Source organism: Labrus bergylta, chromosome 4, assembly GCF_963930695.1.
Source record: "Labrus bergylta chromosome 4, fLabBer1.1, whole genome shotgun sequence".
Lineage (NCBI taxonomy): Eukaryota > Metazoa > Chordata > Actinopteri > Labriformes > Labridae > Labrus > Labrus bergylta.
The window spans coordinates 28,185,052-28,203,911 of NC_089198.1; the positions used below are offsets into that span (position 1 = coordinate 28,185,052).

General features: G+C 40.0%; 1 protein-coding gene across 4 annotated transcripts in view; it reads right to left on the reverse strand.

The window, feature by feature from the left end:
* The window catches only part of LOC109981185 (collagen alpha-1(XI) chain), a 91,399-nt gene that overhangs the window by 12,832 nt on the left and 59,707 nt on the right, over positions 1 to 18,860 (reverse strand). For all 4 annotated transcript variants that reach the window (XM_029276412.2, XM_065954308.1, XM_020629874.3 and 1 more), the window contains exons 41-50: positions 15,439 to 15,492; positions 12,457 to 12,564; positions 12,072 to 12,179; positions 10,745 to 10,798; positions 9,743 to 9,796; positions 5,212 to 5,319; positions 2,234 to 2,287; positions 639 to 692; positions 440 to 493; positions 227 to 280 (exon numbers count right to left, since the gene is read on the reverse strand). In XM_029276412.2, coding sequence (XP_029132245.2) covers positions 227 to 280; positions 440 to 493; positions 639 to 692; positions 2,234 to 2,287; positions 5,212 to 5,319; positions 9,743 to 9,796; positions 10,745 to 10,798; positions 12,072 to 12,179; positions 12,457 to 12,564; positions 15,439 to 15,492 — 702 coding nt within the window. The remainder of the gene's footprint in view (positions 1 to 226; positions 281 to 439; positions 494 to 638; positions 693 to 2,233; positions 2,288 to 5,211; positions 5,320 to 9,742; positions 9,797 to 10,744; positions 10,799 to 12,071; positions 12,180 to 12,456; positions 12,565 to 15,438; positions 15,493 to 18,860) is intronic.

Consider the following 18,860-nt stretch of genomic DNA (forward strand, 5'->3'; position numbering starts at 1 on the left):
CACAAGTGTCAAATAAAAACATAATTATCCTAGCTACACTCTTTACATATTCACAGGCACATACAGTCACAATTGAGCACAAAAGTGCACACGACTAGATTGTGCCAACTGCCTGCATTAAAAGTGCTGTTCACACCTTGATAAACTGCCTGTTTTCTTCATTTTGGAAACACAAAATGCAATCTGAAAAAAGGAGAGGAGTACTCTAGAATGATTCTGTACTTACTCCAATACCAGGCTCTCCGGGTGATCCTGGGTTGCCAGCCTCACCGCTTTCTCCCTGTTAGATCACGAAGAGAAAGAAGGTGAATGTGTGAAAATGTGAAAATGTGGCGCATCACATTTGAAGTAGTTTTTTCTTGAGAAAAAAAAAGAGTCAATAAAACTGTTATATTTTGGGAAAGAAATACAGAAGAAAATAAGGGGAATGTATTCTTACCTTCTCACCAACACCTCCCATTGAACCAATACCACCGGGAGGACCTTGTGCACCCTGTGGATGAATCACAATGAGGTCAGATAGAGGTTACCCTAAGGAAGTTTGAATCAGTGAAGATACACTTTTTTTTTTTTTACACTGCAGTTTTTTAAAGCACTAACTGTAACTGTCAAACAGAGAAACCAAAATTCAAACTTACATCGGCTCCGCTGGAACCCTGAGGACCTCTGGGGCCAGGAGGACCAGGTGGACCCTGACAGCGAAAAAATTAAAAATTCAATCACTCTGCAGAAATGCCAAAATAACTTTCTTTCTCTGTTATGTATGTATGTTACAGAAGGCAAACTACATATATTCTCCACCCTGCTAACACTTTAAAAATAAATCCAAAAGAATCCCTTGGTGCAGTTTATATTTTTTTATATAACTTCTCTGGATAAATACAAAGAAATGTGAACAAGGTATATGTTCTGGTGTATGTGACAGAAAAACAGGGATGCATTAACAACATGATGGAAAATAAGATAGCTGAAGACAATGAATCATGGAAAATATAGTTAAACAATTGACAATACTTAAATTGATAATATTACTTTAAAAAAAAACACAACAAATAAATATACAATTAAGTGTGCTGGCAGAAACAGTAAGGTAATGTTTGAGCCACAGTTTAACAGTGCAGCCAGGAGTCCCTACAACATTAAACAACATTAAAAAAGAGATCTGTTTGATTACTCCTGCTGTTTAGTTAAAACAGGGGTTGTAACTGATCACTGAATCTGAGTGCTAATGTTTCCAACACATGGCATGTTGGCATGAGTCTTTGAGACTTGAGCCAAAAATGCAACACTGAGTCCTGCACGGTATCAGAAAAACATGCAACGTGCATTTATGTTGTTCAATATTACGATAAGGATATGAAGTGTGATTAAAAAAAACACAATTTAAAGAGTGACGTTTGGCTTTTTATGTGTATCTGCTGTTCCTATGTTTTTTTTTACATAATAACTGTGCTTAAAACATGTGTCTACTAATCCAGAATAAAACCTAAAGCATTTTTTTTTGCACCTCCAAATTAGCAGCAATAGATCTGAGGGAAGCTGATAATAGATCAAGCTTCAATCGTCTGATTCAAACTGGTGTCAAAGCATGGCCAGTGTACTCAGACCTCCTTCAAACAGGTTATATGTGCACTGGCTGAGTAAGAAAACACTGCTTGTTTACATATTTTTTTTTTTATTGCAATGCACTTAGTCTTCTGTGATATATTTAATGTGAATGCTCAAATCGCAATACCCATGAAATTGCTGTAAATTGTGCAGCAGTAACACTCAGGTACTCAATATGTACCAAAGCCAACATGCAGAAACTGACTATGTGAATGTTCAAAACCATAAAGGCATGAGTCTCTATTTACTTCAGGTGCTTGTGTGATTGTGTGTCAAAATGTCAATCCTCCAGACAAAATCTGTACATGCTACACATTTCTTTCTCTATTTAGAGATTGGGTTTTTTGTCCGTAACAATCATGAAAATTTTGATTTAAAAAAAATAATAAATAAATGCCGCATGCAAATGGAGCATGCAAAGTTTCCACCAGCACAAATGTTTTTTTTCCCTTTCTGTCAACACATCTTCCACAGACTTCTGAAGCGTCTGTCAAGAGGCTGCTGGAGTTGCCAAACTCAGCCACCAGCCAAAAACTTCAGAACAATCAGCAACAACTTCCCACCTCGCCGGGTTGGACGTGAAAACAATGTGAATCGCTGTGGCTGAGCTGAAATCTACACTCACCATTGCTCCAACATCTCCGTTCTCTCCCTTCTCGCCAGGAGGGCCGGGCAGACCCTGCGAAGAAGACAAATATTGTTCAGAACAAAGGGGAAAAAGGTCATGTGAGGCGGCATCAGAGACAAAAAAGGGCACATTCAATAATCCACAGACGGGAGCATAAATACATCCGTGCAGCTCATTAACAGGTACTTTCATGTGATGTGTATTGAACACAGGGGGTTCAGGATGCAGTGTGATGGAGAGTGCATTAATGCAAGCTGAACCCCTGAGTGTAAACACACAATTAGTCAAAAGGGACACCTATTGTAATTAAAGGGTATGGGAGTCTTGGGTATAATCAGGCTGTGTAAATTACAGGATGGGAGCTCCATCCATCTACGTCCACAGGAAAGTGGAAACAAAGGGGGCAGTGCAGGCGATGCTTAGAATACACTTTTGAGATCCAGTCATGTTTGACTAAAACACTTTGAATATAACTTTAGCGTACTAGAGCAAAAAAAGGGAAGCAGCTCTCACGTTGCATTGTAGCTTATTGTTTATTCCCATAATTACAGTAATTTGTTGTGTTAGTTATACTCTGTGATGGAGCATGCATAATAAAATTGGTGGGTGGAAAGCAGCGGTAATGATAAGTTGCTGTAAAATCACAGTGACATGGATATCGATCATTGAAATCACACATGTGTAGTTTCAGCCCATTTGGTTGATTAACTGTACCTGTGTCGACGGCAGCGAGGGCTCATTCATAACGTGTTCTGATGGGGGATTCAGTCATTGTAATAAAGCATGGCGGTGTTAGGAATGGGAAAATAAATAAAGCATCAACTTATTTATGTTTAATGTTCGAATATGGCAGCGCTTGATGGATGGTGGGCTTCTTTGTAAATAAAAATAAATCTAATGGATCACAGGGCCAGAAAGACGAGTTCAATTCACACACACCCCATGCAGTTAAATACACAACTGCACATATGTCAGAGCATATCAGGAGTTTACTTGGGATTTGGAAATCCCCTTTATTTCCACACTATAGCCTTGAACTATAAGTACACTCTGGTGTAATCAAATTTGGTATTTACTCTCCTCTATGTCCACATCTTAACCTCTTAATCGGGAGAATTCATCGGCTCAGCGTCGACTCCAATACTCCACAGCAAACACAGCTCCAAATGATGGAAGCCTTTCAAAGCAGAGCCATTCATTCCCCATAGTCAAAAATCATTAATTCTGCAGATAATTGCATTGAAGAGCTGAGTTCGCAGTGGCTGCTGCCATCTATTGAAGGGCCGTTTAGCCAAACATAATTAAAAGAGAGGAGATGGAGTGCATTATGCCCAATTAAAAGCCAATTGCACTTAATAACAATGTTATCTAACCCTATTGACCAGCAGGGCTTCGCTCTAATTGCATCCTCAGAGAGTCCTTGGATAATTGACTTTGAGATTGTCTAAAATGAGCTGTTTTTTTATTTTATTCATTGCCACCAAAGCAAATCATTTAGAATTTAGCTGATTGGGTAAATGATCAAATGCTTTCTCCTTTTTCTCACTTGCAGTTTGGAGGAAGAAGGAGCTGAATAGAGCAAAACTTAAACTATCTTATCCTTATAATACAAACAAGGTTTAGTGATGGGCTTTATCAAATATTCTGTATAAATATTGTAAATGTTATGCAATATTACATATTATGTAACATTTTTGTATTGTTTCTCAAAGTGATATATAGGTCTTTTATAATAAAACCATGAGCACAAATGAGAGTTATTGATGACTACAAATGTTGAGAGGGATAGGACACAAAAGTCGCCCCAGTGAAGAAGAGACCTTATTTTCCATTTACTGGATTTTTTTTTTTTTTTTGTAGAAGGGTTGATGAAAACTTTTAATGACAGACATAGAGCGTCTCTGTAGCCAAAGTAATTCAATTAAAACTGCCTGCACAAATGGGGGACTTTACTGTTTTGAAAACAGAGGTGTATTGTGAAATGACTCAACAATCAGCAAAACAACAATATTCACCCACAGTTCCTAACACAAGTTTAATTAGCTACCATAAGCTACATATTAAAGCCCATAAAGTGAGGTGGTGTAAGTATATTTAACAACCAAAAGGCAGATTTTTGTTGGTTATTTTTTAAACTTTTAATTTAAAAGGGGAACGTATGTTTTTTTTCTTTTCACAGAGGTTACATCGGGTCATTTAAAAAATATATAAATGTTTTTGTTCTTTGCAGGATTCAAGGAAAAAGGCTTCCAAAGATTAATGATCTACCACCATTTAAAAAAGAAGAAGATAAATGGCCATGGATTGATGTGTGTTGAAGTGGAAAATAAAACTGTGGGTCATTTATTGATAAAAGCCATTTTCCATGTTTAGGAGACACAAACAGTGGTACAATGAGGCCTTTTGTCGTCTGATACAGCACATGAAATGTGTCCTGTCCTGTATCAACAGCATCCTCTTGCAAAACAGTAACTGCCTAAAAAATCTGATCAAATGCAGGCTACCTCAGCAGCTGGTCTCTTATTCAGGCCTGTGAGCACTGCAGGGAAGCAGTTTACTGCATGATAATGATTTGGTCTGAGTGAAAAACCAACGGCAGCCTTCCCTCCACCATTAACGCCGAGGCACGATGCCAAATGCAAAATGTTTGCAATGGTGATGGATTTTTAGCACTGTCAAAGCTGGGGAAAGTCCTTGAGGGTGGAGAGAGCATCATTTGCCCAGGAGCAACACAAAGTGTTATTAGGAGCTGAGGCTGCATTAATAAATTATGCTCTGTTTGGATGCAATGTAAATGATGTAAGGGGAGGTGAAATGTTGTCGGTTTAAGGATGTGAGGAACGCGTTCTGCTCCGGCTGAGCGGGAGAGAGATGTGCATACGTACCAGGCTGTGTTCAACATGATCTAGATGTCGTGTGTTCAGAGAAGAGAGTAAACATGAGTGGGTAAAGAGGCAGATTCGGTGTTGACTCACCTGAAGTCCGACGGGTCCTGGTAGACCAGGGAATCCTCTGGATCCCTCGTCTCCTTTCTGGCCAAACATACCCTGCTGTCCTCTTGGCCCAGACTCACCATCACTGCCCTGTGGGAGGTCAGAGCTCATTAAACCCAAACATCTTTATTCTGATCCCAATTAGCCGAAGCTTCAACAAACAGTCCACAAACACTGGTATCTGTTTAGGATTTCTCTGCCCTCTTAATCCTTTTCAAGGTTATGGAGGGGTATATTCAAGCTCACATGGTAGAGGCTGGGTCGATGCCTGAACTCAAACACAGATTAGGACAGACAGTTACCTTAATGCCTTTTCTGAAGGTCATTTTATGGCAGTTTCATCCGTCCATCAAACCTCCACAACCCTGTTTCTTCCTCAGGGCCATTAAGGGGATGGAGATTGTGTCAGCATGCACACAGGTTAGGTCAACAACATGGACTTTAAAGTAAAGTGGTTATAAAAGGGAAACAAATGTGGAGGTGCATTCCACTGGTAATGATAAAGCAGGTGGAGACAACACTTGTGAAAAAAAAAGCCACATTTAACGAGTTTATAGTCTCAATTCCAGATAAGAAGTATTCTCCAACACTGAATGATTTTAATTTGAAAAATGATATGCCGGATTATTCAGCAGATTTATGACAAAGTAGGGTATGCTTAAGTAAAGTGCTACTATGTGGCCACTATGTAGGCTGTTGAGGATTCAGGGGTAGACCCTTGCCAGCCCCTGGATCTGCCCCTGCCAGTGACTGACACGATGGTAAACCAGTGATGGAGTGCCAATATGTATGGACCCTCTTTTTCAAATATGGACACCACTGGTCCAAAAAACCAAGATGGTGACCGCCAAAAACTCCCAAGGTTGATGAAGTTCACAGACCACTGGGTGACATCAGTCCTCTTCAATATGAGTTAGGTAGAAGTATTGTAGTAGCAGTGTAGTGTTACTACAATGAACTTCCAACACTATTGCCAATAATGCCATTACCGTTGAACTTCACCTACTCTGTTACTTGACTTATGATAACTCTATTTTTTTCCTTTTTTAGGCATGGTATCTTTGCATTTAACCACTTCATACTTAATATAGAGGTATATTATATTCACTTATATTTGATGCTCTTTGTTTTATTCTTTTGTGTACTGTTATGTTGGAGTAGCCTGGCACCAGAATTAAGCATTAATTAAGTTCTGTCTTATCGTAGCGTATTGTATCGTATCACATTGTATCTTTAATACAGTCTGTGGTCAACAGTCTATCTCAGGATCTGAAATCTATCCTCACATGCTGTTTAGGGCCTTGAGAGAGCCTTCAAATCTTTCAAGGAGGTCAGCCAATAAATGTATACGGAGGAAAACAAAAAACAAAAACTGGACACCGGTGAGGCAGCAGTTTTAGCCATTGACCCTGTGTGCTGCTACCTGGGGACACATCAGCTAGAATACCAGAGGTTCTCGTGAGGGGATCAGGATACAGTGCAGTATAGCCACAGGGTTATGGTACAGAGAGTTTGTGAAAGATGCTGACTAAATGTGTGAAGCCAGCGGTGCACAGGGCTACAGAGGATAGAAAAGGGAGACTACAGGGAAGGAGTGAAGTGCTGACAAACTGGGAGTTTTCAGTTCAAACACATGTCAGCACTTGAAAGTGCTTGTGGAGCTCTCGCTGAGCCCAGGGACATGGAGGCAGCCTCTGGCGCTGGTTCTGAATGCAGAGCAGTTTAGGAGGGGAATGCTGGCTGATTACAGGTAGCACGAGTTCAGCTTTGAAGTAAAGAGTCGGAGACAAGGTGGACTAAAGTTGAGAGAGGCTTTAAACAAAACATGTCACAAATGTGACGGCCAAAACAGCCCCTAGAGGCCATCGAAAACAGTAATTGGAGTAGATTCAGAGTGCTTAAAGTAATTTCTACATAATCTGTCACTCTGAAAACAAATTGCGAAGAACCAGTGTCACCATTATGTTAAGATTAGTTGATAAAGAATTAGCAGGATCTAACTGAAGTTATACATGAAAAATGGTATTTATATATTCATTTTGTGTCAAATGTTGTCTAAACTCAAGACTCAAAAGTGATTTAAAAAAGTTAGACTTCTCCTCATTGAGATATTCAGCAGATCAAAATGTCACAAAGGGAAACTAGTCTGTTACTTTCTGACAGTCATTCACTCAGAATGAATGACTTGTATTCTTGGACCTCTGCAGAATATTCTAAAAAAAAACACATCGTTACCTGAATGGATATTACAAGACAGAGGGAACGCCAAAAATATGTGGATTCAACTAATGCTCATGATCTAATATGAAAACGAGCTTTCTTTGGGGTTCAAATCCTCACAAGTCATTGTATAATGTCTTGTACTAAAACTGTGGATTGTTATTTGTCCTAAGGCAGAGAAATAACTTTTGTTGTGACATGTTGTCTCAAATCTAATCAAATCTAAGTCGCTATTCTTGGATTCTATTTATCTTACGTCAAGTGAGACAAAGATAGTGTTTCGTCCCGCCAAGTAAGGCCCCCAAAGATATTCTTAAATAACATTTATAACATTTTTTTAATTTATATATTTTATATAGATATTGGTAGATGTAGAAACATTCTGATGGAGATGAGCAGTATTTCATTCCAATTGGGGAAACAGTTAAAGGTAACAATATTCTCCATTAACTAGTTGCTTATTAGCATGCTAATCAGTAGCATACTAGCTGCTAGTTAGTCATTATTAAGAATGTATTAATACCTTATTCTATATGACCATAATCCATAGCTAATAGGCCGTTAGCTAAGAAGTTTCCCTCAATACTCACTTGATTCCTGCTTATTGATAGAACATTAGGAAGTTGTTGTACATGAGTTATGATCTTAATATGCTTTGCTTAGTATGGTCCTTATAAGGATAAGTATAAGGTGTTGCTTAAACTTGGTTTCATCTTGACAAACAAAATGTGCCGACTCATTTGTTGCGAACCTCGTTCAGCCTCAGATGAACGATAATTAGATCATTCATTTTCTTATACAAACATCAGAATCTGTTCTGGTTTAAGAGGCTGGGTGGGTATTAAGACTTGGAGACTTGAAATTGATGATGGCATTAAGATTTGCAATCATACAAGAGTGCAGATAAAGGTTAAAAGTACGCAGCACGAGACACGCCTCACTTTTGAAGCTATGAATACACATGAGCAGACTGACTCAACAGGACAAACAACTGTTAAATAATTTGTTATTCAGCTTGGGCGCACTACCTGCTTACGGCAATCCGTCTCTCCAGGTCTATTGTAGCCCCCACAGAGCCCTGCAGATGCTGAGTTTTTTGCTAGAATGGTTGTTAAGGTCTGATAATTTACAGCAATGAGCTGTTGGCTGCCCTCAGGCCATCAGCTATAGTAGAAGCAGGACTGTTCCTGTTGTGTTAATGAGATGGATGAGTGGAGGATGCTCTGCAGAAAAACAAGGCTGTGTTTGCAGCTAAACTTGGTGCCATATGAGGTTTTGTATGGAAATGACTGTGTTATCTGTGTGATGTTGAGGTCTGTGAGCCTTTTTTTTTGTTACTTGGAGGTCACAAGTTTAATCCCATGTAAGAATCACAAAGCAATACAAACACAAAATCAGTCTCTGCAATATAATTAATGTCTGGGTGCTAAAAACGTTTCTAGTAAAGGACAAGCTGTTAACAACTGTGATGAAATAAAACTCTTGTGTGTTACCTTCATATTAATACTTTGCCTGAAGTAAAAGTCGTGATTAAAATGAAATTGGTGTAACGTTAAAATAATAAAAAATGGTGGATTTTTAAACGAATGGGGACCACAGCCAAAGGTTTTTTGGAGCACAGAGGTGGCAGTTAAAAGTAACTCTGCCTGCATAATATATCCCTGACCCGGCTGGAGCAGTGCTTCACTTCAGCCTACGCTGGGAATAAAACAGAGTTTTTAAAACAGTCGACCTGGTTGTAACAGGAGTCCTCAACAGTGAGCCATTAAGAACCAAATGTCAAGTTTCTTAATGCATCCAAACACTGTAACAGCTCATTAAACGATTATGATAAAGTTGAAGATAAAACTTGTGTAGAGTTAGCACAATGACAGCATGGCTGTGACATGATTCTGTCACTTCTGTGGAACACTTTATGAAGACAGCAAGTCATTAAGCCCACAGGCAGTTTCATTTTCTCTAATGAATCACTGTCATCATGGAGCCTTACATTTAAAACCTGATCTGCCATTACTGTACATTATTTTAACACAGAAAACGCCAAGATAAGCATTGTGAGAATGTGAGATGACACTAAGAGAAGTGTCATCATCTGAAAGTTTGGATACAAAACAATTTGAGCTTAATGGCAATTCAATATTAATAAATAAAAAATCTTTTGGAAATGAAAATGTACACATTTTCTTTGTTAAAATTGATGCAAAGGGGTTTCCAAGTGGTAATTTTCTGACATCCAAGAAAGGTGAACTGAAACTGCATACAAATATTTCCAGCCAGAGAAAGAGATACTTACAGCTGGACCGGGAGCGCCGACCACACCCTGAAGACCACTTGGGCCTGGTGGACCCTAAAAGCAAAAGTAACAAAAAAAAAAGATTAATAGGCATCACCATTTGCTGCCGCATCTGAAACTTTCACTGTGATCATCATGTTAACAAAAAAGAACTGATACTCATATCTCACTGATATCCAGAACAGTGAAAGCATGAGAGAAAATGATGCTCTTATTGCGGTCCATTAGCACACACACAGGCTAGAACTACTGTTTTCATTTATTCTAGAAATCAATGAAAGTTAATGAAAACGTCTATAGGTTAAAGTGGTTTTCCCCCAAATACAGATTGTCTACCTGAAGGAATGTTATTTCTCAAAGAACAGGGGATATGTTTCAACATTTGGGGCGGCAGTAGCTCAGTCTGTAGGGACTTTGGTTGGGAACCAGAGGGTCACCGGCTCAAGTCCTCATGCGGACAAAGTCTGAAAATTTGTCTAGTAGCTGGAGAGGTGCCAGATGAGATACCCAACCCTCAGGAGCGCTCACTGTGGGCAGCCACCTCACTCTGACATCTCGCCATTAATGCATGTCCATAGGATCCTGTTTGTGCATGTGTGTGTATTTCAGCCTATGTGTGTGTAACATGCCTCAACAACAGAGTGTAAAATTTGACTTCCCTTTGTGGGATTTCTAATCTTGGGACTTCTTCTTATTTGATGTCTCCAACCAAAGTCAGTGTAAAAAATACAGATGTTGAAGGTGAGGACGGAGTAAACAGGTGTTGTTACTGAAAGCTAAGTAACTATTTAGGAAGCACAGTAGCACTTCAGTCCATCTTTTATATTCTGCAGACTGTTTGGTGCAGCATAACCTAAGGTGAGTCATTGCAAAGTTACCTGTGTTGTTTGATTTATTCTGCTCATATGAGAATTCAGCGGGCTTGGTTTTTCATTCAAAACTCATTGCCTTATATATAAAAAAAATAAAGAGGAAGAGGAGAAGAAAAGAAAAGCCACTCACGAGTTCACCCTTGTCTCCTTTGCTCCCCTTCTGTCCAGGTCCGCCAACTTCTCCCTGTGGTGCAATACAAACAGCAGAGCTCACATCACTCCTCTCCATCTTTAAGTCCAATATCTTAAAGTGTCACCTTTACCACGCTCGGGCAGTAAATATTTCTCAAGAGATTTTAATTTGATTGGCCCACAAAGACCTTGGGCGAGTGTTTGCAATTAATTGATTGGCTCCCTGTCTAACCCCATTGGCACGATGATTGACAAAACGGTGTGATGGAAGACGTGACTAGGACGTGACTGAGCGCCATGATGGTTACAAATGTGAAGATGCAGATCTGTGGTTCAGGTTTATCATCTGCAGATGCGGGACGAGCTGGCCTGAGGTTAAACAGTACGGGAGCTTGTGGCTATTTCAGTACATGTCGTTGTTTGTGTTGTCCGCTTGTATTTGGAAAAGCTTTCTGTGTGTGCTTATTTTCTTAAGTGAATGCAGCATTATGATCATTATCTTTGCCATTGTTTGCGTGGAGCTAAGAGGAAATAAAAAAGTATTTTCTTCATGCAGCACAAGATGTTGTATTTTCTATACAAAGAGATGTCAGTACATTTGACATTGAAATACATTATTATTATGGAAACAGTGCAGCAGCCTCGTTGAATAGCTAAAAATAGAACAGAAGTATAAAAGAAGCTGTAAGAAGATGTACAAAAAGTGCCTACACATATATACCCTTGAATGTCCTGACGAATCAGAACTTTGTGGATGTGGTGGAGGTGATGGTACAGATGTTGAAGTCAAACTCATTTGATCTCTCCAACCGTTTCCTGAATGTATATTTCTGCATACTGCCTTGAATGTATATATTTAGCCCTAAATGTAAAATGTACATATTCCTCAAACATCCCTGTTTTTATTTTCATAACTGCCTCTCTTATTCTGTGATTATTTGATTTCATTAAATTTGACTACCTGTATACAGTATATAACCTTTACCATTTTTTAATGTAGCCTCCAAGCAAAAGAGTGTCACACATTTATATATAATTGCAGTGACTATAAACATATTGAATCTTTTTTTTACATATAATAAACTCTGTCAGTTTCATCTTCAAATCAGGGTTAAAGCTACATTACGTTTTTCATTCTTTAAACTGTAGTTTAAAATAAAAAATGATGATCATTGCATCTGACTAATGACATTAAACTAAAATGTTCCTTTCCATAAATGTGTGAAACAACAATCCGGGATCGCTAACCAATCACAGCGACTCTGTAAGGACTAACTCCCCATTTTAAAAATGTAGTATTCTAGTGTGACACGTCTTTACTCCACCTTGTCGCCGTCCTCTCCAGGGGGACCCTGAGGACCAGCAGGACCAGGAAGACCAACGGGACCTTGAATTCCATCACGGCCAGCAGGACCCATGGGACCTTTCTCTCCCTGAACACAACATACATTGAATAGTGTCACATCACCAGCAGTCAAATTCATATATTTCCTCAAAATTTCAAAGTTCTTAATTGTCAGATGTTATTACAAACAGTCAAATCGATTTGCCTGCTTTGTTAATACCGGAGGACTCGACAAAGAATACTCATATATGTTAAGATATATAACTAGGAGCATGTTAAACTATAATTTAAACATTCATGAAGTGCATGTTAACGGAGGGTTAAAGCAAACTTTCACTGAGTGAGAGCTGAACTGAAATACTCACAGGTCCTCCCTTCTCTCCTGCAGGACCGGGCGGTCCTTGGGGGCCGTTGCGTCCTGTCAGACCAATGGGACCTCCAGGGCCGGCAGCACCTCTCTCACCAGGAGAACCCTGTCACCCAAGAACAAAGACCCATCAGTCACAGCTGCACAGTGTGCTCTAGCTAACAAGAGAAGTCGATTCCTGACTGAAGAACTGTGTGAAACTTCTGCAAAAAGTGTTCTCTGCCTCTCTTGAAGCGTTGAAAGTTTGACTTTATGAGAAAAAGTTGCTTTTTAAATAAAGACAGTTTCAAGAAATTCCCTTTTTAACAGACCAAGGCCACATTAATAAAACGCTTCCCGACAATATTTGAATATTTCTAATTTAATTAAGGCATTTTTGCAACAAGCAAAATAAAGAACTAGAAGATTTTGACCTTTTAAAATATTTATTTTCTTCTTTATTACTGCAAAAAGCTGCAAGAAAACAAAAATAATGCAGCGTGTAATTGATTTAAGGTGGGTGCGGCTGACTTTGGAAGGAACCACATCACATAAGCTGTGACTAAATCCTTGATCAGCAGGTCCTCACTGCATCCTCTCACCAAGGGAAGGTCTCCGGCTGCTTTCAACTACAACATGTGCATGTCTACAAGCCAAAGACCCCCCCCCCCACCACCAACACACACACACAAACACACACAAACACACACTGATTCAGCTGCTGTGGGGAGCTGCCACCTGGCACTCATATGCCTTGGCCCGTTTCATGACAGGCATTGCCGGTGAAACACACAAACACACACACACACACACACACACACACACACACACACACACACACACACACACACACACACACACACACAGAGCTCCAAACTGTCAACCCTGGCTTGCCAACCTGCCTGCCAGGACACACACACAAGTTTCTCTGACTCACACAACTTCACATTCTTTCTTTCTGCTCCCCTCCCTCTCTAACATCCATGGTTTTCTCCTACACATTTACACTGCACCATCTTACCAAAAAAATCTAAACTGCAACACAAAAACACGAATCCAAACTCCAAAGCAGTTATCCTCGCTGTTCTTTTTTTTTTTTTTGCACAATTTCCTGCTTTCTCTGTCTGTCTTTTTCCCACTAACACACACATGTAGGCTACAGCCCTATGAAATTGCACCGTACGCACAGACCTTCTAACAGCAGCTCAATCCGTGGCAGGAAATCGATGGAGCCGCCGTCCTCTTTTTCATAGAGTTTTTCAAAGCCCTAACCAAAACAGTCTATCACATGTTTTCATCCAAATGGCTCACTTTCAAGCCAATTTAAGAAAACTATCTCATTCCAGCACTGGAAATGTTTTTTTCGCTCATTCAGAAAACACCCCTCTTCAAGCTTTCATCATCTTTTCATCCGTGCTCGGCATATCCGCTGTCATCTAATCTGGTGTTGCTCTGTCGCTGGTGAGCAGGGGCAATTATCGGGGCCCGCGTTTAACGCTTGAACAAAATGTCAGACGGTTCAAAGCTGCCTGTCACTCAGCTTTTTTCTGAACAGATTCACCACCGGAGCTCCTGAGGCTTTTTCTTCATTGCACATATCACTAACTGAGGGGGATCAGAGACAAAAGCAGGGGAAAAGTGCTCCACTTATTTCAAGATTAACCTGCCACTCCTCCACCTTACCTGAGTCCTGCACCTTTAACGACGTTAAAGCCCTGTGCGTATGTGAATGCAGCTTAAGCAGCTAAAAGGACGTTTTCATTGTGATACAGGACGGTGCATTAATGCAGAAGATGCAAGTCCCCAAGAAAGAAACTTCTTAATGCTTCTGTTGTCCATTCGCATTGAGAGTAGTCAAACGTTACTTTCTGCTTGCGAAAGCTTTGCATGATGGTATATATATAAATTACCATCGCTTGTACACTGCTCTTTGCAATGCATTGTGGGATACAAAGAGTCCACCATACAAGTCATGATAGTACTCAGCTAATTTCCTACACAGTGAGTAATGTGTGATTTTGGACATGGCCGATATCACTCTAAATCTAGCTACCTGAATATTGTTAGTTACCTTTAGAGAAGACAGCGTTTGTCCTGATTCATCTAGCTGGCACCTCTGATTTACTAAACAGACTGGTATTTACCTTGCTGCGTGATCAACTCAAACATCAAAATAAATGCGTGGTTACCATGGAGACAAACAACAGTACCTCAGAAAAACAGGTACATTTCAATTAAGATGTGGAACTATTTGATTTTGTGGAGCAAAACAATGCATCACCTGTTTGTTTCACTGATTAGTTTTGTATGATTGTCATAGAAGCAATGTCACACACGGAGGAAGTGATGTTGTTCTAGATATCAGCACTGCAGTGATTATCTTCATCGCTCCGCCTCTGGCCTCGTGCCCATGACCGAATCACAGCAGTGCTAATATTCAGTGCAACATCACTCCCTCCCATGTGACACTGCTTAAATAACGAAGGGTATACAATGAACACACACACTCCCAAAGTTTATCTGAGCCACAACAGACGCTATAGTAAACAAGTTTATGGGCTTTATATGAAATGATTACCTTCTGCTGAACAATTTCGTAGAAAAAAAAGCTGTATGAGAGATGATTCACAGTTTGAAAAAAGTGTAATTGAGTCATCATAGCACTTTGTCTATTTTGGTTATTGTGTGTCTGCAGGACTTTGTGTATAACAAGATCAGCAGTAGAAACACAATTCATATTTAAAGTAAATGAGCAGGGGTAAAACTGTCATTTGAATTTGTTTGTTATATCAATTTCGTTTATCTACCTAATCCAGAAAAAAAACATGATTTCAATCATTCCCACCGGCTCTACTCCACCAAACCTCTCACTGCAGCTTACATGTTTCTGAAAGCCTGGAGAGCATAACTGCACACAGCAACTCCATTCTCCAAAAGTCACTTTTTCCCTGCAATCTCTGTGGCAGCAGAGACAGGGTTACCATAGTAACAGGCTACTTACGATGGGACCGGGGGGACCCTGAGGCCCTTCTCCTCCCTTTAAGCCAGCTGGACCCTGAAAACAGAGGACAAGAGAGGGTTAGATCTCTGATCAGCGTGGGCCACTGCTCACTGCTGTTCTGAGAGCAGTAACCACAGCTGTCAAATGGACCTCGAAATGTTAATGTGTGTGTCTGGTGCGCAATTTAGTGTGACGATATTTGTATACATGTTAAGGCGTAGGTGTGTTTGGAGGGCTTGGCTCAAGACAGGCATACAGACACTGGCATTTTAAAAAAATATATTCTCGTAGTTATACTTGGGTTCTTGTTCTCCCAAGTAGAGCTCTCTAAACAGCCATTAAGGTTAACCTTCAAGATTTATGAATACCAAAGTAAAGAAAGGGAAAGTATGCAAAGTGCCTTCTTTGAATTGCTCCAAAGGGTGGATTTAACTTACAGAAAAAAACCTCTCAGTCCTTTTGAATCATAGCTGTGATTTAGCTTTCATTTTTCCTGTATAGGTTTGTTAAAAGAAGTGTGATATATTTAACTGCACTGCAATAAAGATGGGGGAGATTTTGTATATGGCTCTCTATTTTAAATATGCAAAAAGACAGATTTCTGTAAAAAAAAAAAATACTGTGGTGGAGAAATAGCCTGTAAGAAAAAATCTTTACAGAGGGAGGGCCGTAAAGTTTATGGAGTAGAAAGTGGAAAGATGTTTCTTAGGGGAAGATGCTTTTGGAGAGTTTTTGAAATGTCAAACGCTGTGAACACCACAAATAGAAATCCTTTCACATCCATTGTATCAGGGAGGCAGAGATCTCCAAGATGGACATCTTAAGAACCTGGCACAGAAAAAGAAAAATCTGTCCTTGTGGTTTGATGCGTGGTTTTGATCTTAAACTGAAATCTGTTCTTCTTCTCTGGTGGTTTTACAGGATATGAGTTCATTTTCGAAGCACCCAAGCAAGTACTTTTCATTTTCTGTTGTTTATTTTCCAAAATCCACACATCTAACAAACGGATCAGCCTTACTGGAGAGCAGACAGACGTCTCCAACCAGCTGTCACTCATTAATAATCGCTCAAACATATATTAAATATTCAATAAATCCTTGAAGCAACTTTTTGGCTTCCACAGGGGGTTGGTTACGTGATTAATCAGGCCGTCTCAGTTGTAACCTGTTAATAGGCTTTAACTATCAAATATCACTCAACTCAGAAAATTCAATTCAATTCAAAAAACTTTATTTGTACCCGGGGGGCAATTCAAAGGCAATTCAAATTCAAACAGACAGTGATCAAGAGATACTGCACAGCAAACATCGTTAATGGGAAACCAAGATGTCAAACAATTTGCTACATGGCTCTTCAACAGAGAGAATGTGGCCATTACTGAAGGTCTCATTCATTGAGATTGAAGAGAAAGGTGGGGGACAGATTCTGAAGCCAACAGGTGAGAAAAAGGTTCAAGGTGTTAGTCCCTCTACCCCTGGACTAATGTCATCTCCTCAAGACTCAGTGGGCTGTTGCACCAGCTATGTGTTAGTTCTGTCTTAAGTTTGGCTGTCAAGTCCACACTAACCCCTACGTCGAAATCAGTTAAGTACTAACACAGGTTGTGTCATTGTACAGGGATGTAAGCTTCACCATAACTAGGATCATCCAAACTAACCCAAAAATATTGTCGCAGAAATTACGTTTGTTTGTGTACATATGTGACCAATCAGTGAAAAGCATTTTTTCTCAATGGAGTGTTTTTTTACAGTGTTGCCTCTATTGCCTTATTGTGAGGTACATATGTTTGATTTTTAACTTCTTGTTATTTTTGATAATTATATTCCTGTTTCCTGTTTCTTGAGCTGTTGTGACAAAAGAAATTCCCCCATGGGGGATCAATAAAGTTTATCTTTCTTTTTATCTTTGTCAATAAAAGGACGAATGGCAGAAAATAACTTAAGTTAACGGTGGTTAATCCACAATCAGGGAAAAATATGGATGTATATGACAAAGCCTTATGAAGGCATTATGATTAGGTGAAAACAACAGCTACAACCTCAATCTACAGCTTGTGTGAAATAGAACCAATGACAGTGACATAAATTGGTGAAATTGTCAACTCAAACACAAGATTATGTAATGGTGCTCTTATGTTGGACAAGGGAAAATCTCTCTGAGAGTCCAATTTAAGTCATTGTTCATTTCTGAGGGATGTAATAAATCAATGAGAACACATCTAACAGCCAATAGGAGCTATGTATACGATTTAAGCTGGTGCAACACCTCAAAGCGAAGTAGTGACACTAGCTCTGTTGTCAACACTTTTCTAAGTTAGTAGCGCATACGTTCAAACTAGACTGTGTTTGAACTGCTGCATACCTGTTGCAACACGGTACTGGGCCTTAAATGACACATCCATGATTCTGAATCACAGCATCAGGAGGCTGAGATTGCATATGGAAATACGGGCTTCACCAGAGGCTGTAAAGACTTTCATTATAATAACTAATTTACGGGCCTGACAGAGCTGGGGGTGGGGGGGGAGCACAGACGCTGCCAAGCACACTCTCCAGCTCCCTCGACTTCCACATTTCACCATCGAGCATTAGAAGGCTGGAAGGAGCTCTCTTTGCCGGACACACAAAAAGTTATTTATTGGCTCGTATATTGCTACTGGGCCATTTCCTCAAGACTGAGAGGAGGGATGAGGACTGTGTGTGTGTGTGTGTGTGTGTGTGTGTGTGTGTGTGTGTGTGTGTGTGTGTGTGTGTGTGTCTCCAAAAAAAGGAAAACAAACTATGTGTGTTTGTACCGGCTCTCACTCTGCAAACAGATTGAGATTAACTTTTATGTTATTGCTCATAGGAAAGGTGTTGGTGTATGTTTGTGTCTGCTCCGCGCGGGATCCCTTTAAGAGAGAATATGAGGTTTTATTTGCGCCTGTTTGGGTGCAGGTGCTGTTGTTATGAAGAGAAAGCCATCCCTCTGCACACATGGGACAAACATAACGGTGGTAATAAGTCTGGGCTGTGCTGTCGTGTGCTCTCTCTTAATGGTCAGCCTTGAAATGAGCCTCAGCCTCAGTCTCTCAAGCGGATCCTCAGTCAGCCTCTAACAGCCTTTTACAGCTTTCACCTTGAACTTTTTCTCACCCACGCCCACTTCTTTTGAAAATTAATTCGGGTTACTCAGCAGGGAGGGGGGAAAGGGTGGGGGGGGGGTGAATTGTGATGCACTCACAAAGCCGAGGGTTTGGATCAGAATCAGAAGGGCTTTGACTCGTTCTCCGATCGAAAACCTAACAGGATTCCTCCTACAAAAGTAATCTGCGACTAATGTGGAACTGAAAGCCTGTAAAAATGCAGAGTACAGCTGGTTTCATAGACATTTTACTGCTCTCACTTATTTGCCAAAGCCACTTTGACAACATATTGCAACCT